The sequence below is a fragment of the Geospiza fortis genome, unplaced genomic scaffold, assembly GCF_000277835.1.
Source record: "Geospiza fortis unplaced genomic scaffold, GeoFor_1.0 scaffold11, whole genome shotgun sequence".
In the NCBI taxonomy this organism is placed as follows: domain Eukaryota; kingdom Metazoa; phylum Chordata; class Aves; order Passeriformes; family Thraupidae; genus Geospiza; species Geospiza fortis.
The window spans coordinates 8,007,922-8,033,945 of NW_005054304.1; the positions used below are offsets into that span (position 1 = coordinate 8,007,922).

Below are 26,024 nucleotides of genomic sequence, written 5' to 3' on the forward strand. Positions count from 1 at the left end.
CAGGGACAACTGTAGATGGCTGGGACCATCCCAGCACTGCAGATGACTGGGATCCTTTGTAATGCCCTGTGTCCACAGGAGTCTTGCTTCCCTTCGGGAGCAAATGCTGCGGGTGCATCACAGCACAAGAGAAGGAGAAGTGCTCTACATCTGGCAGCAGAGCTCAGGCAGGGGAGGAGATGGATCTCAACCAAACTTTCTTGCAAAACCTGCTTTCACTTTCCACATTACTGTTCTCTCATTTAAAAAAAAAATAAATCTTGGTATCCCTCTTTCTCTTCAGCTGATTGTTCTGGCTGCTTTTCTTGTGTGACTAAAAAGCATCTGATCAGTGAACTGGTTTTGGTTGAAAAATAACTTTCCACATAGAGAGAGGTTGGAAAGATGTAGTTTTCATCCACGCCAGCTTCCTTACTTAATTCACTGCATAGCCACTCAAACCCTGACACTGGCACAAGGGAATTAGCAGAGATGGCTGCAGAAAGTTAAACAGTAAAGGTACAAAGCTTAGTACAGTGGGGTGAGTTTTGCACACAGAGGGTTCTTCCCTATATTGGCTAGCATAGCAGTGACTGGTTTAGTAGCTAGATTTTAAAAGGTGTGGTTCCCAAGAGAAATGTCCTGTAGAGAACCCCAAGTCCCCAGGGTAGAAATTTAAATAATGCTGTGTGGATGCTATACCCTGCTTGAGGTGATTCCCTGCTTGGTAGATATCCTGTTACAGCCTCATGTTTGAGAACAAAGCAATAATGACCAGAGTGAAACACAACAAGTGCAGCCTGAGCAGAGACACAGCTGCTAAATACGGGGCATTTCTGAAACAGGCTTTGGAATGCACTGCATCTGTTGGAATACACACACAAAGCTTGGCAAGATAGGGACATTAAGGGCTTTTTTTAAGCCCTCACCCCTATAAATGATTTCTTTCTCATACCTCATTTCCTCGTCTTCCCCTGATAATTTGTAAGAACCAGGATTCACCTCTGATTAGCATACTGTACTAAGAATGCCTAGTTAAAGACTCTGCTGACACAGTACAAATGGGAAGCTGCATATATTTTTCTTTTATGTGTCTTTTTCAGATCAAGCATTTTGCATGCTAAAAAGTCAATCTGTTGTTGCTTTCTACCAGTAATAGCCATAAATGTTAAGAATAAAGTGAAAATAGCTTAGCAAATTACCATATATTTCTTTCCCAAGAGAATGAAATCACCTATTCTAGGTATTGTTTATGACACCGTAGACTAGTTAGATTTAGTGTGCTTTTTATTTCACATCTACACTGGCTATACAAATATATATATAATATTATATTTCACATCTACACTGGTCAAATTCAGACAGTACATCATTTCAGCATTTCTAGCAGCATTATAGAAAATAATACCTGTGCAATGTGACCTGACCTGTTCTTACACTTCTTGTGGGTAAGAAATTCATCATTTTTTTCACTAGGGTAAAGGATTTTTTCCTTTCTGCATTTTAAAATCTGTGTGATTTTTTTCCTTCTCTACATTCATGAGGTTTGTTCTAGGCAACATTGTTTGAACACTATTTAATATTAAAAGCTCCAAGTTGGAAGTAAAATATTTTTATTAAGAAGAGTCTTAAATAACAATCAATAATTTTTCTGTGTAAATATCTACTAAACCTAGAGAGGGAAGTTTGAACTGCGGGTATAATTTTTTTTTTCTTCATGTTTACATACAAGTCTGCTTGATCTTATTTTAATGTGATATCGTGATATTTAAATTTTATTAGAATAAAGCTTAGTGACTGTTACCAGGTTAAAAAAAATTTAAAAAATTAAATATTACATGTCCTTATTAGAGCTTTCAGTAGCATGTGTTTTAATATTAATGAAAACTTACAATTGGTCATTTTGGTCACGGATTCCCATATGGGTTTGTTGTTGAACTTACAGCATAAATTTAGATAAATCCACCATTATGATTTCAAAGCAATGGTACTCTTATCTTGAAATCAAATTTGTTGAATGCAGATTATTTTTCAAACAAATAATTTCTGAAGCAAAGGAAGAATCTATGTTTCTGCTATTTGGAAGTAGTTTCCTTTTTGCATTGGCATGGGATGTAGTTTTCTTCACCTTTAAAGATTTGTATTCACATACACCTTCAGCATTGCTCTTCAGGTACTAAAAGGAGTCTTTTAGAAGCACTTTAAAAGTGCTTTTCTTTCTCCACAGCAACTGCTTATTACTTGTTTTCCTATATGCTTTTCTGAATTTAAAGGAAAGCAGTTTGAAAAGGTAAGATCCCCATTTCAATTCAAACCCATTTTGAAAAGGAGTCAGTCTGAGGGTGTTTTGGCAACCCAGTTTACTCCACAGACTACTGCATCTCATGGAAAGATTTCAAGTGTCTGTGTGTTTCCCGACATTTCAAGAACAGATAATTCATGGAAGAGGAATCACAGTGTCATGTCCCTGGTCAAGCTTGCAGAAAGAGCATGACTCCAGCGTTGGTAGTCTGCTCCTCTTCTGGCAGTGTTGTTCAAATTCTTTGCAGCTCAGGGCAGGAGCAGCTCTGTGCACTGCAGCCTGGCACTCAGGCACAGTCAACATTTTCTGTTGTCATTACTCGACATACTGTCACTGTGACTGTTGGACAGATTGATTTTTGGCGTAGAAGCAGCTGCAAGCTGGAAGTTCTTCTCCCTTGTAGCTGTGCCTCCCGAAAAATGAGGAAATGGAAAAAGAGAAGGGCAAGGAGAGAAAGATCAAACAGGGATGCTTCTTGAACCTGACTGTTCCCAAAGCAGCAATGTTCAGTGCATTAACTGATGGGGGTGGCTGGGCTGTGTTGCAGGGCTGTGTTGGAAGTTTGGGGTAATCAGGCTTGGTGCAGAGCTTCTACATTTACTTTCCTTCCCTAGCACTATGCAGGCAGATGTCAGCAGGGCAGTTTGTCTGCTGAGAAGTGTGTAATTACTCCTCTCTCTGTGAAGAGCCGGGAGTTGGCTGTTAACCTTTTGGCCTGTGGAGGTGAGCTGTTGAGCCTGGGAGCTGCTTATTGCACATAGCAGGTACCAGTTGGTGGCTGTCCTAGTGCTTGCCAAACTTCCTGAGCTTACTCGTGGCTCTCCAAGCAATTGCTCAGCCAGTTGGAGGGAAGGGTAATCTTGGGACTATCCTGGCAGCTGTAAAATAGATGTATGTTAGGACAAATCGGCTGAGTTGGGTTCCAATGTGCTCCAGTGCCCCAAAACTTGTTTTATTATATTCTGCTTGATGGGAAAATGTTTGCGAATTGTGCTTTTCAGAATTTCTCCTTGAGATTCCTAATAAGACAAGGGTGCTTTTTCAGCACATCTAGTTGTATAGTCATCAGCATATTTGTTTTTACTCCAGGACATCCTGCTTAATCAATCTCTCTTTCCACAGCTGAGGAAGGATTTTACTTTGGGACCAGAGCAAAGAACTGTCAAACTAGTGCCTAAGCATCTTCCACATCACAACAGAGATTGTGTTGAAGAGACCAAATTGTAGGTGACATGCACTAGCTGAATGTCTGGAGGCAGCAGAGTGGGTGTGTGCCTTGTCTTAGAGAGTATTCCCTGTTTCCTGTTATAAAAGTGAGGGGAGCAATTTGAGAGGCAGAAATCCAAAGGTGAGATAGGCAGCTTGTAAGATATCCCCTCCCAAATAATCATAACCTGTGCATGGTAATCTTAGCCTATGGAGCCTGCTTCGGGTTGGAATATTCTGGGAGTTGTTTGTGTGTGCTTTATATGTTTTTAGGAGTTGGTGGATGTCAGTATCTTTTATCAGTCCTCAAGGTGTGTGTTGAGTGTGTGCACTCATATTGTCCTCTTCCATTAATTTTAAACATTGCTCATCTTTTATCTCTCTCTGTATAGTTAATTGGAGTGTCTGGGATTTTGCCTTAGACAGCTTTGCTCTCTGTCTACAGTTTTCTTATCCACCTTGTAGCTTTCCTGAGTTGAAGCACAGTTTTGGCTATATTGACTCAATTTTTAGCTGTATTGGCTAAATTTTCAGCCAGTTTATGTTGTTGGTACCTCTCAACCAGAAGGCACATTCATTACCTGTGGATTACATTAAGCTGATCCTTTGTAGGTAAGCAGCCATTTAAAAATATGCTATTTTGGCTGGTGTGGGAAAACATTGAGAATATCTGCAACAGCAATAACATTGCGAAACTGAGGAATTCATCTTCAGAGGGACTTCAGTTTGCAGCAGAAAATCTGATAGTCAGGTCAGAGATCTGTCCTCTAGAGAGTGCTTTAAAAGCTATTTGTTACTTGAATGGTTTGACTGCAAACCATGCAGGTCGTGCCACTTAAGCTGCTGAAAGCTCTCACCCCTTGGAAAAGTTTGTATTCCTTCCTAGATTTAGCTGTAAGGTCTTCTGGTCTTATTTAGGACAAAGCTCTACTTCTGAGCTTCAGCCCTGGTGACAGTGGTGAGCTAGGCATTGGAATAGAGAAGCAGAAACCAACAGAAGTATTCCGGTATTTTTGCCAAATTTTTTATGTCTGTTCTCCTAGAAGAAAAGGTAAAAAATAAAATTTCAGTGGATGTTTTTGTTTGGTTTTGTTTTCTTTTGTTCATTTTCCCTTGCTGAGTTTGTGTAATACAGTTTTGCTGAAGGAAATACGGAGTTTTTATGCTGAATATTTTCAAATAACTGCCATTTTTTTTTTAATTTCCCTCATATTTCCAGGAAAGTAAAATAGAAAGGAAAGTTACTTTCTAAGTAACATGATCTTGGTTCTGTAGGTTTGGGGTTTTTTGAAGTTTTGGGTTCTTTCTCATTTGAAGGCTGTACTGGGTTCCTCATGGTTCCATTTGTGTAAGAGAATAGGGCCTTCAAATCATACATCTGACTACTTAAATGACCAGAACTTTCTCCAGACTGGCTTAGCTCCAAATCCAACCAGCACTTTCTCCAAGAATTGCATATTCCCAAATGTCTTAGACACAGTCCCCTCTGCTCTGTAGGGACACTATCTCCTAGCAGCAGCTTTGTCAGCAGCAATATGCCTTCTTTTTCTTGTTCAATGCTAATGTAGGATTTGTCACCAAAATATAGCAACATTTCCAGTAAGCACCTGGATAGCATTGTTCTAAAAATATTTTAGTGAATTAAGAAGAAATAAAACACATTCTCCATAACTTTTAGTCTTCTAAATTATGCTGTAATTCCACCTCCTCTTCTGGAGTACCTGATTTTGCAAAGAGAAATCTATGGCTCCCACTGCAGAGAAGGGCAAACAAGATGATTATAACAACATTTTCTTGCCTTAAAATACATAAAATACATGAAATTGTTTTACCTTGTTAGAGTTCATTTTCCTGGACACTGAGTAGTGTGTCTCATAATGAATGCTGTCCTGCACTAGTTGGGTTAAAGAGAGCTGAACTGAATGGATCCTTAGAGAGGTATAGTAAAAATGCTATGAAATATTTTTCTTCTTTTGTGTAAGCCACTAGTGTAGGCAGAAAGAGGTTATTTCATGTACTTATCTGATGGGTTATTTTACCTATGTGAAACTGGATTTGTCTGAAATTACACAGTGAGGGAAATTTTCTATCACTGCCAAGTATTGACAATTTAGAAATGTTAAGAAGATAAGGTTTTGGATATTTTTAGAACATAATGGATTGGTGGCAGCCAGCATGGCTTCACTAAGGGCAAATTGTGCCTGACAAATCTGGTGGCCTTCCATGACAGCATTGCAGTTGGTTTAGGGAAGAGCAAGTGACAAAATCTACCTGGGCTTGTGGAGAGCATCTCACACTGTCCCACATGACATCATTGTCTCTGAACTGGAGACACATGGATGTGATGGATGGAGCCCTCAGTGGATAAGGAGCTGTCTGGTCACACTCAGAGTTGTGGTCAGTGGCTCAGTGCCCAAGGGGAGCTCAGTGAGAGTGGTGACCTCAGGAGTGGGTGTTGGGACCAGCCGTGTTTAACATTGCTGTTGTTCACATGGACAGTTGGATCAGGAGCACCCTCAGCAGGTTTGGTGATGACTCCAAGCTGTGCAATGTGGCTGCCACACTGAGAGGAAGGATGGCATCCAGAGGGACCTGGACAGGCTGGAGAGGGGAGCCCACAGGAACCTCAGGAAGTTCAACAAGGGCAAGTACAAGGTGCTGTGTGTGGGTCAGGGCAATCCCAAGCACAAACACAGGCTGGGCAGAGAATGGACTGGGAGCAGACCTGCCCAGAAGGACTTGGGGCTGCTGGTGGGTGAGAGGCTGGACATGACCCAGCCATGGGCACTCACAGCCCAGAAAGCCAAATGTGTCCTGGATCATGTCCTGCATCCAAAGGAGTGTGGGCAGCGGGGAGGGAGAGGATTCTGCCCCTCTGCTCTGCTCTGGTGAGACCCCACCTGCAGGGCTGCATCAGCTCTGGGATCCCCAACATAGGAAGGACGTGGACCTCTTGGAGCATGTTCAGAGGAGGGCCACAAAGATGATCAGAGGGCTTGAGCACCTCTACCATGAAGACAGGTTGAGAGAGTTGGGACTGTTTAGCCTGGATAAGGGAACACTCTGGGGACACCTTACAGCTCATTCCAGTACTTAAAGGGGTCTTAGAAAAAAGAGGAAGAGTGACTTTTTACACAGACAGATAGTGACAGGGCAAGGGAGAAGGGTTTTAAAGTAAAAGAGAAGAGATTTAGTCTAGATATTGGGAAGAAATTCTTTCAGAGGGTAGTGAGGCACTGGAACAGATGGCCCTGAGTAGCTGTGGATGTCCTGTCCCTGGAAATGTTGAGGACCAGGTTGGATAGGGCTTTGAGCAACCTAGTCTACTGGAAGATGTCTCTGGCCATGGCAGGGGGGTTGAAACAAGGTGATGTTTAAGGTCCCTTCCAACCCAGATCATCCTATGGTTCTGTGATTACATCAGTCAACTGCAAACACTGTTTTGTTAAAGCAGCTTCTCTTTCATGAAAATCAGTTATGAGGAATCTTTATGGAGGTCACATTTCCTTTACAACTGCTTATACCTCTTGTCTGGGAGTCCCTTTCCTCTCTCTGACAAGATTTTCTTGCTGTAAATGCATTTGATGCTGACAGATGGAGATTAGAGAACAGAATTTATATGTACCAATTCCATATCAACAAGGCCAAAACATTCTCGGGTCATTGGTTTAACAGAAAAAAGAAAAAAAAAAGAGATATTCCCTATTCCAAGAGAATCCTATTTATTCATTTTCTATTTCTAAGATTGCCAATGCCTTAAAAAAAACTAGTCATGGAATGATTCACTCAGTGTAAATTTATAACTTTCATAGTTAGTAAGATTTTTGAAGAAAATAGTTTAACGTAAATTTTTCTACTATGAATGAAGTCTGATTCACTGAGTATTGTGCTGTGTTGCTAAGTTCATACAGGTTTTTTTCGTGACTGAATCCTACAGCAGGGAGTCAGTATCTTTCTGGAATAGTAATGCTTCATCCTGTCATAGGAGTCCATTTCTTTATCTTGTTCAACACATTAAACCAAACAAGTCAAGGCTAGGGATTGATTATAGTTATGTTATATTTTTTTTGGTCCAGCCACAAGGAAAGGCTTAATTACAGAAATTTACTTTTGGGATAAAAAAAAATCTGACTACTTTGTGATATTTCATTCCTAAAACAGGTGCCCTCATATATAGATATTAAAGCAAAAAGAATATTTTTCCTTCAAGATTATTACGGTCTCAGTAATCTCATCATAAAAATAAAAACTCATGTCAATTTAAGGGTAATTAGGATTTCTTTCATTGTCATCAGGATAAAATTTGCCCTTTGCATTAGTCTGCTGATTTCTCCTTTGCAGACTGTTTATTGACCTGAGGGGCAGTGTCACTGATTAATACGACAGTAGCTGATCATCATTTGCCAATGTGTGCAATTTCCCCTGCTGTAGTTATAAGTTCAGCCCTTATGGCTTTCAACAGTAAGGATGCTAATTTATGGAACTCATTTATGAAAATTTAATAGAAGGAATTTTTATTGTTGTTAAATAATGTAATGAAAAAAGATGAGTGTTGGCCAAGTACAATCCATCTGGGGTTTGTGTGTTCCTTTATGAAAAAGCAAGCAGTGCCTATTTCAGAAGGCAGACATTCATTAGAAATCTGATCTGTGGCATTCACTAATTGAAAGCTAGACAAGAAAGTCCTGAACTCAAAGATAAATATATATGATAATTTTCTTCACAGAAGGTAAGATACAGAAATAAACAGAGACACAATTTGAGACCCCATAATATGCCCGAGCTATTAAAGCAAACGCCTCACATGCCAAAGTATTAGGATTCTTATCCTAAACATAACATCTGTAAGCAAAGTATCTATAGTTTTACTTTCCTTTCCTAGAAGTATTTTTCAGATATAGAGAAATACTAGAGAAGTATTTTTCAGATATAGGAAATAAGCACCTGTAAAATGCATATTAAAATCTTCTTGAGACTACCACTTCTAAGGCTGCTGTCTCCTGGTATATTATCTAAGGGAATACATCCTCATACGAATTTCATTGTAGATATGAAATTCCTAATACTCTGGGAAATCATGCTAGGTGATAGTAGATAAAGAAAACCTAAGTGTATGATTGGAAACTTAGTAAAGACTAAGCATGTATGTATTAGTAGTTGTCAAAGGTACTTGCCACCTACCAGTCAGTTTTAACTCAGATGATTAGGTACAGTAATCAGGTTTTGGTGATCACGTGTCAGGCCTGAGGCTAGAAATGGACTTCACATCTTTCAGATAGCTGGTTATCAGTAAAATAGGTAAGGCACAAGGCAGAGATCCTCAAACAACTGATTATGTCTACCTGGCACATCAAATGCTGTGCAGGAATACTGGCTTGGCTTGCATAGCAATAAATGTCAGCTGAGTAGCACACATTTCCAGAAGGGCTAATTAGCATTTGTGCAGTTTTCCTGCTTATAATTTCTGAGCAAAGTCCCTTAGTGTTTCCTCAAGACCTTTGTGTCTTACTTCACTGCCCACACTGCAAAAACTGTGGTCTTTTGAAGTGACCCTTGTGTTCCCATGGACCCACTTCTCCTTTCCCATCAGTTCATTTTGCACCAGTTATGCCACAGAGGACCTTGGCTCTACACACATGTGGCTTTTTATATGACTGTAGCTAAAAGCATGGCATAAGTGGCCCTAATTTCTCTTGGGTTGCACAGGGTCAGTGAGACCTGGTGTGCTGGGTGAACAAAGGGCCTATCCAGTCCCCTGGAATGTACCCTGGGAGGTCCAAGGACAAGTTTGACTTGGGCATCTTATTCCAGACTCTGCTGCCTGTAACCAAAGGTGGAGCCTGTGCATGAAAAGAGCTTAATGAAGAGATTCTCCTCATTGTTGGCTGCAATAGCTGGGTCTGCCCTAAGAACCTGAGGGGATACAAGATCAGTAAAAAAGATGCTAAAGGCTTCTGTAGGAGCAGAAGTGTTATGAGAATTGCTGGAGATAGGGGAGCTAGTATTTGCTAAAGATAGGATGTTTCCAAGATTGGGGATTTAACAGATTTTTTAAATGTGTGTAAAAGTCCATTTCATCTGCAACAAAAGAAAAGTTCATTACCTTTTCCATTTTGACTTTCTGATCTTGGGGACGATCTTAGGTGCAGACTGAGAAACATAAGATTTGTTATTTCACATAGAATGTCCTGCTGTTTGGTAGTTCTGTCATTGAAAGATCCACACTATTTGGTAGCTTTCATTTCCATAAGTATTTTTAGAGTTATTTAAAAATTGAAACCATAGTGTATAAAAATGTGTACTTAGTATCATCTAAATGAATTTTGTAGTATTTTTAAAGAATGTGATTAACAGCTCCAAAGTTCTAATTGTTTTGTTTGGAAGGTGTGATAAACAGCTGTAAAATGCTGAATATTCTCCTTAGCTTTACTGATGAGAAAAATCTTCCACTTAACCCTTGAAATGCAGTATTGAGAGTGCAGAGCAGTGATTTCCTGTTACTAGAAATTAATGGGAAAGTCTTTGCTGTTTTCTTCCTGCTTTATAAAACAGTACTCTATCTTTTACACCTTGTTATCTTAACTGTGCATTATTACTCAGATAAATAAAATTTGTCATGGATAATTCCATGTTGTGAGAAGATGAAGATCTTTTTTAAGCAGTCATAGCACTCAGTCTGTTACTTCTCACATTGTATCCTCACTACTATTAAATTCTTTTAGGATATTAACTCACCACTATAGTTAACCTGTATTCCATTTTCCTGTTTGTTTAAATGTCCTTATGGCAAAGAGGCAGCATTTTAGTATCTCATAATTTTTGCTTTCAGTAAGGAAATGGAAGTGTTTGAAAGGCAGAAAGAAAAATGTTTGTGATTTATGTTGACTGCATTCATTTTATAAAGGACAACAGTAGAGCTGACAAATTGATCAGCAGCTAGTTCTTACCCATAACCTGTTGATAAAGTCCATGCCTTATTTTGCCACGCTGGACTTTATTTCTTTCATTTGTCCTGTGTTGCCAGAAGGCAGCATGAGCTGTACAATAGATGCAGGTCTGGTTTGTAAAAGCTACACTCTCAGCCCAGGTGCTACTGAAATCAATAGGAGTGAGTGATTTTTAAGAGACTTGAATGAAGAACAATTACCTGCTGCAGCTAAATTACATTTTGTGTTGAATCATCTCTAGGCTGGAAGCTGGTAAGCACAAAAGTGAGGAGGTGTAGAAATTAAGAAGCTGACATAGTGACAGATGTGGCATATCAAAGCACTGAGTTAACCTGTGTTTTGGTAAATTAGATCTGCACTTTTATAAACTGTCAGAACTGCAAAAGGCATCTGAAGGTGTATAAATTCAAAAGCATCATGAAGGGCTTCATCCTTTCCATCCTTAAAAGAAATATAGAGCTATAGCACCTTGTTTTGTGTCTGTATTCCTTTATGTTGCTTTATATTTTAAGAGTCTGGGCTAGGCTGCAAATTGGGACAGTTCTGTGGCAGGTGCTGCAATCCAGCTGAGACCTGACAAGGACCAAGGGAGCCATGCTGGGCCATGTAGTAAATATTGCATTGGGAACACATTTTACCTTCCTTGTGTATCAGCAAACACAAAATAATTAAGCAGTAGAAAACATGAGGGAATCCAGAAAGTCTTCATGTTCCTGTCAGAATAGTTGCTCTCTATAGTATGCTTCCATTAACACCTCTGGAAGTGTAAAATCCTTCAGGGTGGTAAAACCGTGTTCTTGAACTACAGCATTGTTTGGTTGTCGGGGTGCAGCAGGTATACCAATGAGAGCATGTTTTGTTTGGTTTTATTCTCTATGTCTGTTGTCACAATGATGTATTTAGGAAAGTTGCTGTACTTGGAAGAATTGCATTATAGGCATCTAAGACTCCCAAATGCCTCTGGGCACAAACATCTTAAAAATCTGCACCCTTTTTAGGGTGTTTTTGTAATTCATGTATTTTCCCGTCGTTTTTTATTAATACTTTATCACCAGACAGTCAGAAACAATATTCATTTTCAAATGTCCTGCAGCAGTGTTGTCTTGTTGTTAACTCTTGTCATATTTCACTCATTGGCTTTGAAAATGGAAAATGATGAATGGCTGCAGTGTTTTGTTTGTAACATCTCATTCTGAAGTTTTCTGTAAAAGTAGTATATTTTCATTACTTACCACTGGGTTGTTGAAGGGGCTTGGGTTTTTTCTTAATATAAGAAAAAGTTATTTGACTTACAATCACAAAAACGAGCCCTCAAAAAATTACGGAAAGAATATTTTAAGAATATTAAGTTCCCATTTCGGTTCAATCCTAATTTATTTAGCGCTAGTTTGGAATAATCAAAGCTAAATTATTTTGAACTTTCTCATACTTATGTACCTTAAAACAGAAGCGATCATGACACAAACTGACTAAAATTGTACAGCCAATCAGATTTTAATAAAATTTTTTTTTCCTTTTTGAGAAATAGACTCAAGCATGAAGACATGCACTCCTTGTGAGTGTGTTTAATATCATCAGGAAATTCAAATCCAGATGTTTGCTTAAAGGTTAAGACATATTTGAAACAACAAAGGAGGCCTTTTCTTTCTGCTGCATATATTTAAAACAGGCTACTTTTGAAAGAAATTTCAGAACCCCATTTGCATCCTAATTGCAGCCCATTTCCTGAGTCCACAGTTAGGCAGACTATAGAGTGGCATTGGGGATTTCTGGGGCAGAGAAATTGTTGGTTCTAGCTGAGCTACCGAAAAATAGAAGGGAAAAAGATGAATTGATTTTTTGCTTCAGCAGCCACCAGCTGGCAGATCGGCTCCTTGGAGCTTGGCCAAGCAGCAGTTTACAGCAGCCCTGCAGCTGCTCTAGGCTGGGCTGGAGCACGACTGGCACCAAGCCACCTTCAGCTTTGGACAAGGACTCAGCCTTGGAATTGGCTGACAGATGCACTGGGATTGTGGCTTTGCTCGCTCATGTCTGATGCTCAGGGAACGCAGTTGGTACCTCAAGGTTCAGTGCTGGAAAATCTGCGTTAATCACCTACGGGAAGATAAGGAGAATTAGGTTAAAAATAAATGTTTGACTTGGTCCAAAGTTGGTTTGGTTTGGGAGGTTTTTTGTATGGCTTTTACTTTTGTGCGTCTAATTCTGGGACATTTTTCTTATTTTTGCCCAGTTCATGAGGATCCTAAATAACTGTAATATGGACCAGCAAGAAAATTTGGTTACACTTCATTCTTTCAAACTAAATTACCTGAATTCATCAAAATAAGAATTAATTAATTTCAATCCTATATGTTGCAATTTTTATAAAAATGTTATAATCATACAAAAAAATAACTTGCATGAAAATCAAAGCAGCACTGTACTTTTTATTGACAATATTTTGTAGGGAGAATAATGTTATTGGGATGAGGAGAGAGGAGAGGATTTCTTGTTGATTTTGACTCCTGTCTGACAACTGTTCTCTCTTTTCCTGATTGAAAGCTGTTCTTCAGTCATTTATCATACATAAAAACAACAGTATTGGGTTTTGGCAGTGTTTCACTGAAGTCTCTGCTCATTTGATGTGTAACTATGCATCTGATAGAATGAGTCTGTCTTTCCTTGTTAACCATCTTATTATCTTATTGCTGGGGACAGGACCAAACCAATTTCTTAAAATTATGATGGCATATTCTGAATTTCTGTTGGTGCTTTAATGTAGGTAGATTAGCTCCTAATTTGTCACCATGTGGTATTTGTTTAATTGTTCAATAGGAGGGGAATTTCAGCAAGTTGCAATTTCATAGAACCAAGACCTTCCCTAACCACCTGTATATTAATAAACATTTATTGACACATACACACACATTGTCTCCCCCATCAGCCCCCAACCAGAAGCCAATATTTCATAGACTTACAAACCAAACATTTATTTTCTAAATTGAAAATATTTCAAGTGAAATATAACCCTGATAAGGAAGAGGAAAGAAACACCCCAGTGCTAGATAGTCATAACAGCTTTTCATCAAGTTAAAAAGCAATAGGTGACAATAATCAACTGAATTTAGATATAATTTTGCATTAAAAAGTCATGAAAATATTGTGGACAACTAGATGAAGATGAATAAACAATTTCATACTGTTGCCAAATAAAATTACTAACCTCCTACTGAGGTAATTAATAAGAAGCAGATGAAGAAGTCCCTCATAGGATTAATAGTGTTTTTTCTGCTTCATAATGGTGGGGAATTACCTTGAGTACTGTACTCCTGACAGTACTTCAAGAAAAAAATAGTGGAATTACTGAAGGGGATCTATAGAGAAGTGTGGATGGCTTGGAGTCTAGCAGATGAGTCCTATGAGAAAAAGTCAATGTGGTATTTTTTATTCTAGAGCAGAGAGGATTAAAGGGTTGCTTGACAGCATTCTCTGAAGACATAACCAGATCAAACAGCAATTCTTTCTTAATTTTCATGAGAGAGAGAGAAGGAAGGTCTTGAAGCCAGAAAGATAACATTTTAGACATTAGGAAGACCTTTTCAAAAAGTAATATAGTGAAAAAATCTTAGAGGAGAAGGCTGTACAGGTTACATTGATGAAAGTCCTTAAACAGATGATTAAGGGCCATAAATGTCCAGAGGGATAAAATGGGGTTAACCAGAAGTTCAGGATAGACTGGAGGTCCCACCATGAAGTGCCTCTAAGGTTCTATAACAATCTTTAAGTTTTCAAAGATACTAGGTGACATATTGTAACTCCTGAATAATTCCCTTACAATAAATGCTTGGATTTTTGACAGGGCATTAAATTTAACTCTTGTCCCAATAGGAAGATTATATTTACTGGCATGGGAATAAATAATTTATAGATAGATAGATAGATAGATAGATGGATGAAAAGTGTTTGAATTTAGAGACAGGTGCTCCCAAGAATGATATACTAGGAAAATAATGGAATTTCATTTCAACACCTATGTCCTGCATGTGTAAAAACTGAAGTCATGTTTTCCAGAGGCATTCTAAGGTGTCCTACTCCCATTTATAAATGTGTGCAATCAGCACTGAATAAAAAGTGGGAAAAAAATGATGTTCCAGTCCTAATAATTTTTTTAAATATCGTCTCTGATGGCTAAAATACACTGCAGTCCTTATACCCAAACCTGCAAATGTGTCTGCATGGCATCATGACCATTAGCCTGCAGTAAAAAAAGGATTTAAGCTATGGATACTGACAATATCATTCTTCTATGCTGCTTAAAACAGAAATGCATCTGAAGTGATACAATTAATTCTGAAACAATAGATCTGAGTTTCCTATGGAATCATGGGAACACCATGAAAGACTTTTAGCCAAATACTGTTGGAAGGCTTGGTAGTATTTTTTATTCTCTCAGCTTTGTTCTGCAACATCAGAACCCATATATCAGTGTAAATGTCAAGAAGCTGCTCCTGTGTCCTTTCAGAGTTCTGCTGCAGAAAACCTGTAAGGAGTCAAATTGGACATGTGTTTTAGATTAACCAGTTGCTTTAACCATTCCCTGGGAAAGGGTGCCATCATCTCCTCCCCAGTCAGGTGTTCTAGAGACAGTACAAAGCATCACACCAGGTACACACTGAAAGTCTGCAGTGATCTGATTTCCCATACACAGATAAATTACCATAATTTCAACAAAATCAGGTGCATGCGTGCTTGCACAACATCAGAAGTTGGTAACCTGCTGGAATCTTTCTTACATTGTATTTTTTCCAGGCAACTGAAATAAAATTTGTGCTCTCCTGTAGCATGCATTTGACTTGTAAATACACAACAAAACACCTGGATTCAAGGGACAGTGAAAATTGAACATGTTCTGAGCTTAACCGAGGCACGAAGATATTTACAAAATTTGTTCTTTATATTTTGTAAGGATTTGAGAGTACTAAGTGTTGAACTCTATGCAATCAAAATTCTCTTTGTTTCATTATGTGAAATGCTTTTGAAAATCTGCTTACAATTCATGAAAACTTCTCATCCATTTATTATGTTCTGAAAAAGAAATGTCCTTTGATTTAAACTATTTTTTAAGGAAAATGGCCAAATCATTTCCTGTAGGAAGCATTTTTCAATCCTAGTACTATTAAATGTGAATGAAGTTTTGGAAGTTTTACCATCAATTGGAGTTGTCTTTCATTTTAATCTGCCAGACCCATGTGCTGTTCATGTGTAGTGAGGAGTGGTTTATGCACTTCACACTTCTCTACTGTGTTCTATTACTAATACTTTTTGGTTTGTCTTCTTTTGTTTCCCCAGACTATATATCCAATCAGAACGGCGAGCCAAAATCTCAGCACAAGGGACAGAAAGTCAGCACTTACTCCCACCGAGGACCCTTTTAGACACCCACTGGGCAACCAAGCAGCAGCGTATGAGAGCAAGAGCTGCCAGCTGTCTAATTTGTGTCTGAGCAGCCTCCTGAAGGAGAAGGAGATCGTGGAAGCCATCAAGCACACCCGAGGCACGTATGAGACCCTAGCCCCAGAGGGTGTCCAGAACGGTTTGGCTGTCACGGCGCCCAGCCCAGCCCAGCCAGCATCCAAGGCCGACGGCTTCCCCGTGTTCCCAGGAGCTCCCAAGGACCAAAGTGCCGTGCCTCGGCAGCACAGCACCTTCACAGGGAGACTGGGACAGCCCCCCAGGGGACCCATCTCCTTACACATGTACAGCAGGAAGAACGTTTTCCTCCACCACAATCTGCACACGGCAGAGCTACAGACTTTAGGTCAACAAGATGGCTAACAAGGTGCTTATTTTCTTGCCATGGAAGGAGAGTTGATTAAAGAGGGATGTAAGCTCACCTAGAGCTCTGTCTTCAGTTCTCATCTGCTGCTACTTTCATGTGAAAAAAAAAAAAAAAAAATTACCTTTGTCTGTAGGTTCCATATTTTCCCACCTTGGACTGAGGCAAAAGGATGAATGAGATTGTTAAATAACTCAGCTAATTTGTCATGCAGAAGTCGCCATGAGTTCAATAAATGGGACCATTTGGTTGGCATTGCTAGTCCAATATTGGCTAAATATATTTTACCCCTCTATAAGTCACTATGATTCCCTGAAGTTCTAGATGATCTTAAAAAAAAACCTGTATGTTTAATAATATTACTGTTAAAGTAGATGTGAGGAATAAATAGATAAGTAATTAGTAAACCCTCTTGAATTTCATAAAGATTAGGGAAATAAGGAGTCAGAAATCTTTAAGGACCCTCTTTTTACACATTTTTTTTAATACAGTGAAATTTGGTAACTTACAGAGCGTTACCACTTCCTGCTGTATGTGTTTCATGAGTGCCTCATGGAGGAAGTAATTGATTTTCCACTAACAGGTTCATAGAGAGTTGCCAGGTATTTGAGTCAGTAAATTGGGTCCCAGACTGAGGATGTCAGCTTGTTTCCTCAACCTTCCCTTCCCTCTTCACACTTCTATTTAACTACATTTCTCTGAGTGTTTCTGTTCTATGAGGTCATGTCAAGTTGTGGTGATCTTTGTGCTTTACAGGCACTGTAGCACTCATGATGCGATGTGACATTCTGCTGTGTAATTCATCCTATAATTTCATTCCACTTCCCAAACCAAAAATGTGTGAAAGCCTAAAGTAAGAGAAATCATCTTATTAACCAGGCCGAACAACCTGCATCAGTCATAATTTCTGTGGGCTGTATCATCTGCACTTCAGGACCTGTTGGTTTACACCAGCTCACTGGGTTTGTTAGTCTTGACATGTAACAGACAAGTGAGATTAATTTATTGCCTGGTCTCTGGGAGTATGAAATCATCTGACCATGCCACAGAACCTGGAGACCTGTCGGTTGCAAAAGATCTGGTTTTCCCCTCTCAGAGGCTTGGGAGCCTCTCAGTCAGTTACTCCAAACATGTCAAATATGTGAAACATGACACTTGGTCTACAACCTCTCTGGTGCAGGGTAATCTGTTTGAGTTACAATGGCACATGCAGTGAGTAGTTTAAAAATAATATTGCATATTTAAGTACGATTGAGGCAGATCTGAGACAAGTAACTTCTCTCTTCAACCAGTGATTAATAAGGAAAGACAAGGTTGCAGCACATTCTCATACACAGAAACAAGCAATTGTGACTTAACAGGTAGCATATAATGAAAAATAAAGCTTCTGTAGCCACTAAAAATCTGCAACTTTTATAAGTTAAGTTACATAGAGTATACAAAATAAAGACAAAATTTTACCTAGTGTTAAATATATCTGCTTTACTGCTTAATATTTGGATTATTACAAGGAAATTTTATTAACACGGCTTGCTTAAACTAAGAAAAAATTGGACCATTATCTTGGCAGATATTCTGTAAAGTAACTTCAGCAGCCTGAAGTTTCAGGCTTCTGTTCATTGAGAATTTTATTTTTATTACAGCGGAATTTATCATATTATCTGTTATTGAAGAGAGCAGGTTTTGTCTAAATATTCCGTAGTGATAATTTTGGGTATCCAGAGATGCATACATAAGAACCAAGACAAACATTTGCCAAAATGCTTCGTGTTCATGTGTTTATTGATACTGCCAAAACAGAATGTGCAAAAATTGCAAACACAGCTTTACCGAATTAACTGTGGGTATTCAAGACTCCCAGCCCTGCATTGAAACTCATAATTTAAAGTCTACCAAACAAGTTTAAAATAGTAATAAGATAATTTCGCTACTCAGAATCACTTCTTCTTCTTAGCAATATCTTAAAGTCATGGTAGACTGAAAGGACAATTAATTCTTGCTATCAATTCATTTCAGTATTGCTCATCTCAAGAGCTCATGTATGCAATTCAATTTCAGATCTGTAAATAAATTAAACAGACACTGTAATCAAGGAATTTTTTTCCATGATACAAATGTACTGTACTACATTAAAAAAAAGCAAAACAAAACAAACCAATACCCTCTTCAGTTTTAGGTTATGTTCTGTATCTATAGTTGTTTTTTTCCTGGGAAAATGGACTTTTGGATTACACTTTATTAAAAAAAAAAAATCCGTCTATAAACTTCAAAAATAGCATTTCAAATGCTACTATTTTCTTGGAGAATCTTTTATAGAGCTGAAACTTAAAAAAACTGGAAAAAACAGTTCAATAAATATGAGGGATATTTTTAAGATGTCATCTTGAAGCTGTTTTGTATCAGTATTTTCAGCAATGTTATGTTATTTGTAATACTGAGTGTAAATCTCACGCAGAGAAGGGTATTAGCCACATGTTAATGTACAGCACAGCAGTAACTGTAAAAGAGGTCCTTTCTTTGGTCCTCTCGTGTATATAGGAAATCATAAAGCAACAGCATGTGGACATTCTTGCAGTGAATTGATTCCTTTGTACTAAAAATCTCTAGTTTTTTAAGAGTTCCATGTACAAAATGATTTATACATTTCTCCAAGGCTGTACATATCCAAAGACATGACACCGGGGGAAAAGGCATTTATTATTTTTTTCCATGGATGCACCTTTCTTCCCTTCTTTTTTCTCTCTTTCTGTACAACAAAGTGTAACTGCAAAGTTTCTGCTTAAAATGACTTGTTAGTTCCATGTCTTTCAGTGTGATAGAGGGCATTGTAAGGAGAAGGAAATCCCCGAAGAAAAAGTGTTTCTACTTGAAGCAGTGTTCATCCCACTTTTTTAGAGGAATCACTTGGCAAAAGAAACCTTAGATCTGTGCCCTAAATATTTTTTTAATAATTTACCGGAGCCACACCTGAAATGTGCTTATCATCATCTCTAGCCTTACCCTGACTAGGACATGTTCATAAGACACAATAACATGCTAGGGGCAGCCCTGGTGATAAATTCTTGAGATGGAAGGAAAAGATTTGTCCAATACTGTTTTTATGTTCGGCCTTCAGAGCAGTGGAAAGAGTTTTTTTTATAACTTGTGCATGTAGATGAAGCTCAAGCTGTGTGCTTGTGCATACTGGAAAAAAAAACTTGCTACAAAGCTCTCCTCTATTTAGGCTATTTAGTAGCATATGAAAGTATCCAGCAACAGAAATTCCTGCCACCTTTCCAGGCATGCCAGCCCTCTCTGTGGAAATGAAACAGCCAGAATAGATGCCTTTACTTCAATCCAGACTCTTAATGGTTTTTATTCCACACACTTCCACATAAATGTTAGAAGGGCTTTCCTTATGTGGCTTTTTTCCTGGAAATTGTGAAAGGGTGTTTGTGCAGACTAAGATGCTCAAATGATGTTTAGATAAGCATTTGAAAGCTTACCAAAATGTTCATATTTGTCCTACAAATTCATTCCAGTCATTACAGGTTTATTACCAATAAAAATTGGTGGTTTTCCCTTTCCAAAAAGCCAGTTTGGAAGTAATGATTTCTGTCTGTGCTGATTCACTGTATACTGTTAAATACACAGTACACTTTTCAGACTAATAAAAAATAAGGTGTTTACAAAGCAGTAGCGTGCTTTACATGCCCTAAGAGTTGTGCCATATCTCCACTGGTTTGATTGGTATGACACTGACTTCAATTAGGTTCTACTGAGTTAAGTCACTTGATGATTGGGATTGTGGCCTTTAATCCAGCTAGTCTCAGTTTATGCACAGGAGTTCTCTAAATCTAGAAATCTGTCCAGTCAAAAAAGACAAGAAAACACTTAATCTAACAAAAACATCAGGTCATGATCTATGGTGAATGCACTTCTTTTTCCCCTTCACATCCAAAAGCAAAAAAACCCTGCAAACCCCTTTGTACATCTACACAGTTCACAAATGAACTAGAGTAACATCTAACAAAATGCAAAATCTTGAAATAAATACCTGGAGAAAAAAATACAGGGGAGTCTTCTCACAGGTGTTTGTAAAGGTGATAAATTTGTCAAGATATTGGGAACTTCTGTATCTGAGTGCAGTAATGAAATATGTTCTATGGCCTCTACCACTCTCACTCCAACAAATTCTTTTGGAGGGAGAATTTACTGTTTGAAACTTGCTCTAGAGAAAGCAGGCACTACAGTGTGAGAAAGTACATTGAAAATATCCATGGAGGTCTTCTCCCAGCTGGGAGTAACACACAGCATCCTTTCCAGGATGTATCTTAGTGTTCTTCAGCCAGCAAGAAGTTGGCAGAGATTCCTCAGGAGAAGAGCCTCAAATCATGCAGACCACCACCACATCTTTAAACAGACTTTACTTTAACATGTCCCATATAAGGCACTTCTAAAATAATATGGAAATTTCAGCAGCTGCAGAACACACCTTGCTGGGTTGTTGGGGTTTTATTTTGGAGATAAAAATGCCATATGCTGGTTTTAACCTTGTAAACTCTGTTTGGAACTTGCTTGCTCACTGGCCAGGATGTGAGAGTTTATCCACTGTAACAGATATGATCCTAACTCCTCACAGTATAAAAGGCATTGGATATCCTCCCTGAAGAGCTTGAGATTTGCAATGTATTTTCAGTCTAGGAGAACTATCTGGATTTAATTATCTTCTTCTTCAAGGATCTTCACTTGTTGCATAGTCAGTAGAAAAGAAAGTTATTTAAGTATTTTGGAAAGATTTTGGCGTTAATTTTTATTTTAAAATACACTTAAAATTTATCTCCCTGTATCTAAAGACAAGAAAATAAGAAAGGAAAAGAAAAAACTTTTATCAGCATATGTTTCCCATAAATCTGTGATTGTCACTAGCCACAGCTGTCACTTGCATTCTGTACAGCTGTGAAATATTTTTGGATTTGTTGGTTTTGTTGCCTTCATTACCTGGAAATCATTACCTCTGGTTCTGGGGTTTTTTTGCCATCAATCCAGTACTTGAAACACACAGGGAGGGCTGTTGAGGATTTCTGCAGAAGTAATCCTGCTACTCTGAAAGCAGCACAACAAGAAAATACCTGGAGGTCTCTGTGTGTTTCCTGGGGATGGAAAACCTATTCTGACTGATCTTAACTCTGAATGATTTGTGAGAATCTGATGGAGGTGGCAAATATCAGATCTGTTTCTACATCAACGTAGAGGTTGTAGAACAGAAAATACTCTACTGAGATGATTTTTCTAGTGGGCAAATGCTGTCTCCTTATATTCTGTATCATAACCCTTTCTGTCTCTCTGGATTTCAGGAACATTTCCCTTAGGTATGGAGTTGTGATGACTCTATAAGACAGGATGCACCACAGTGTTGTTCCTGCTATGAGAAGGCTCCACTGGATTTAAAAAAAACATTAAAATATCTCATCATTAAAATATTTTAACATCTTCTAGAACTGCTATACTGCTGGGGTAGTAGAAAGAAGTGCATTCACAGAAAATGTCCTTTTCCCATCTGGGTAGGCTGTGTTAGGTGAGTTGAGGTCACAGCTGATTTACATCTACCCAGAAACTGTCAGACTTATGCACCTACACAGACAAATACATTGCCAGGTTTGACCCTGCTTTTTGTCACATTGAAAAGGCCCTAATAATGTCGTTTTTAAATGCATATGGGTATCAACAGTAGTAGTAGAATTTTAATTTATTTTGAATTTTCCATTTTATGTCAATGCACTTTATAGAAAGGTTTCATGTGAATTACACAGGGACTTTTATTTTTTTTTAACCTAAACTTGATTTCAACGGCGTTAAGAATACTTAAATTTAAGCATGCAGGCAGTCCCATAAAACAGTCAAATCCCTCTTTTTTAAAAAACAAACACACAAATAAATATTTTTTCTGACATAAACAATGTCATTCATATTTATTGTTTGAAAAGTATGATGTATAAAAAGTATTTTTACTTATATCTAAATGTTACTACTTTTCAAACACTCCACATAAGTAGAAAAGACAAGAAACGGCCTTCATCCTAAAGATGCTTGTCCAGCTATACCATTAGGCTTTGTTTGCCAAATCATTAATTTCTTTTTAAAGAAAATCTATTTGTTTTCCATGGTTAAGAGTGTGAAAAAAAATAAAATGTTTTAGTACGTGCTCTACAGAATGTGTGGAGAGATGATCAACATCGCAAGGAGAATATAAGCAATCAAAGTCCTTAATCAGTGATTCACCCGATGTGTTTTAAGCAAGAGGATCAACAGGATATAAAAAATCTGTGTAGGAGGAGAACAGATGTTTTGTTGCTCAGAAAAGTCTAATGGAAGGGTGAAGGCTGACAGATTAATAGCTCTTTTTCTGTTCCAGGGCTGGTGGTGCAGAGCCATTTGCTGTGAAATAACACTGAGGCAATATATTTATGAAGTAAATCTATTGGAATAACAAGAAATGAGATAAAATGGTTGCATAACATTCCAAAGTATGGTTAAGGTTACTTCCATAATTTTATCAAACAGCATCTGACTGAATTTACATCCTTTTATTACTAGGGTATTATCTTTATCTGAAGGATAAGTGTAAGTGGAACAGTGCAATTTGCATTGTAACATAGAAACAATTCAGACGAAAAGAATACATGAAAATATTCTATTTCTAAAGCCTTGCACTTTGTACAGTCTTCTCTAACTATCTGAAGCTGTTTTATGTAATTTTATTTCATACAGCTCTGGTAATGCCCTTATGTTGGGCAGCAAGGAGAAAACATTGAAGAGAGTCTTGACCCCAACCCTACATCAAGAGCTGCACAGTTTTGGTTTTCCTTTCCAATAAAGAAACAGGGATCTTGTGAGAAAAACTTTATTCAAACATTCCCACAAACAGCTTGGCCAATGTGACGTTTAAATTGGTTAGGGGAAAATTAAAATTTTAATTTAAAAAATTGATTAATACTCTGACTATTTTTGCAAATATGTTCTTTAGTACTGCCAAGGGCAATTAGAGTCCTCTTGGCATTTTTCTATAAACAAAAGTGTTCTGTTACATGTATCAAAATAGGAAATTTTATCTGATAATTTCCTCATTGTGAACTTGTCTGTGAGTATCCTGCTGTCCAGGATGATATTTTTTAAAACTACTGACCACTATAAAAAATTAATAACTAATAAGACATCGAATTTTCTGTTCTGTGCTGCTGAACACCCATTTAATTTTAATAACAGTACATGGCAAGGCTATTTGCTATATACTATTGAAATTAACTTTTAAAATATAATTGGCAATACTATAGAGATTACTTGAATTGAAGACTTTAAAAGAACAACACAGATGAGAAAAGGGGGAAAGTATTAACTTGAAGGTAAGGTATATGTAATGCACTGTTGAAGAGTGTTGAACAGTAAAGTTGTGTGGGAGATAAGGTGAAGCTTTTTCACTGAACACACTCCAGTCACTCCAGGATCACTGCTGATTTAGATGGTAACACAGATTTAAAAGGAAATAAACGAGAATATTTTTGCTAAGAGATAACACAGTTAAAAATCAACTTGGAGCAGAATTTTCAATAGTGAAGGTATTTGCCTCAAGGTATGGTCTGAAAATAAAGCTGTAAAAATGGATCTAAATTCTGATTAAACAAGTTCATTAGTGATTTTAATGGTTTTATTCTACAAAGCCATGAATTGGTTGAACTCATTCTTATTTAACAGGCAAATACTTTGTAATATTTAAGAATTGCCAAGGCATAAACCTAACCTTTGATTTTAGTACCACACATTCTTTGTTTTTTTTTTAATTTTCTGCTCTTTTTAAAATTTTTTTGAGGTTTTGTAGCTCCTGTGCAATAAGAATCTGAGTGTTTCAAATTCAGTCATTTTGCACTGACTGAAAACAGATATGTAGCCTTTAGGTGAGAGCACTTTGTGTCTGAAGAAGATCAAGCAGCATTCTGTTGGTTTTTTTAAATCAGATTGTTGGGTAAGTAATTTTTGTGGATTACTTTGAAGAGTTATGGCAGTATGTAAAACAGTTCTGTGGGATTCTATTTGTATTATTTAATGGTCATTTGTTTGTTCCTGGCTTTATTTGACATTATTTTTCCTTCTGTGTTTTATGGAAAGAAATATATTTTTTAATATTTGTACAGACTTTAAACTTTCTTGTAGAGGTTCACATTCATACATTTCCATACTTGAAATGAACATAAAGGGCTCTTTCAGGTTTTTTTTCTTTTCATGCTGCTGAAATTTTATTTGTTAATAAAAATCTTGTGTTCTAAGATAAGCCTGTGTTGTTTTTTTCTTTGAAATAGTTCATATTTCTTTGACATTTCTTCACACTTTTGCTGGGAAATACATAATTCACTGTAATAAACACTAATTATTTTATGGTTTAATGCTATTAGCACTCTGTCACAATCAAGAGATGTATCATTTTTCCTTGAAGTTCTTTAATCGCTTAATGAGAACTCTAGGTTGAAGATATTTGATCCTGTGCTAATAATAAAGTGCGAACACCTGTGCAGAACAGGTGTTTTTATTTATAAAAATAAAATACAAAGATTATATACAAAAAATTCTACTGTCCTGCAGAAAAAAAAAGAACCCCAAACATTCTGCCTTGATATTTTGCAAATTCCTTATTACACTATTTCCTGAGTGTCCAAATAATTCTGCTTACACAACATTTCTCAATTCCCTACTGCACTTCTCAGTTGATCTTAGTGTGAATATAGCAATTTCCATGAATAAAATTAGGCCTTACTTTTGTTTTCCTTCTCTTTAGCATCTTGTCCTGCTATATCTTTTGCTTTAGTATGTGTGTATTTTTGTGTTGTCCATCCCAGGTTTCAACTAAGGATGTTATAAAGCACTCCTCCACTTTGCTTCATTTTCCGCATAGCATATCTAAATGATATGTCTTCATCTTCAAAGGCCAAAATCATGAATATTACTTTAAGTCAAATATAGAAGAAATAAGCAAACTTACACATGTGTTAGGCTATAAAGTATTTGTCAACACTAACAGCAGTATATAAATAAAAGAAGTATGAAGACTAAAGTGATTGCTCATTGTGTCGTAACTGAGTTCCATTTCAGCTTTCCCCTGCATGAACATAATTCTAACAGGCTGCATTCTCAGACCAAGAGGTTTATTTGTTTGGAGGGGTTCTGCTTATTGGTTTGGGTTTGTTTGGGTTTGTTTTTCTTCATCACTAACAGTGCACCATTTTCAGCGCCCGCTTTGAAAGCCTCAGCTCAGCTTCCAATTCTTCAGCTAGAAATGGCTGCAGATCATTTCACAGTACTTAGTTAGATGCCTACTACTCTCTCAGTAATACTGTTTAAAATATATGTCCCACTCTAAGCTGTTTCTTCCTGTTGCTATCCACTCTTGAATAGCTGGTCCATTTCAGTGCTGTTTATAGGAATTCTTTCTAGTGTTGGGTCCCTGGCAGGAATATGAAGCTAATAGGTTATTTGACTTTATATGTAATCTTCCCAGGAAAAATAAAGCTTAAATAGTAGAAAAGTTTTTAGTCTGATATTTTTCAGTGAATTTATATTACTGTATTACCAGCCTTCTACTAAATGAAGCTAAAGAAACATCAAATTAGACACAAGTGCTGGAAAGTGGAAGATTCTTTGAAATTAGCACAGGTTATGCAAAGTGCTTGGGAGCTAAGGAAGCTTTCCCACATAACATCACTTCTATGAAACTTGAGCATGTCCAAAATAAGGAACGGCTTAGTCT

General features: G+C 37.6%; 1 protein-coding gene across 1 annotated transcript in view; it reads left to right on the top strand.

Moving 5' to 3' along the window:
* The window catches only part of CCSER1 (coiled-coil serine rich protein 1), a 538,753-nt gene extending 518,932 nt beyond the window's left edge, over positions 1-19,821 (top strand). The window contains exon 9 of the mRNA XM_005418130.2: positions 15,763-19,821. Coding sequence (XP_005418187.1) covers positions 15,763-16,248 — 486 coding nt within the window. The 3' untranslated portion in view covers positions 16,249-19,821. The remainder of the gene's footprint in view (positions 1-15,762) is intronic.
* The last annotated feature ends 6,203 nt before the right edge of the window (positions 19,822-26,024 follow it).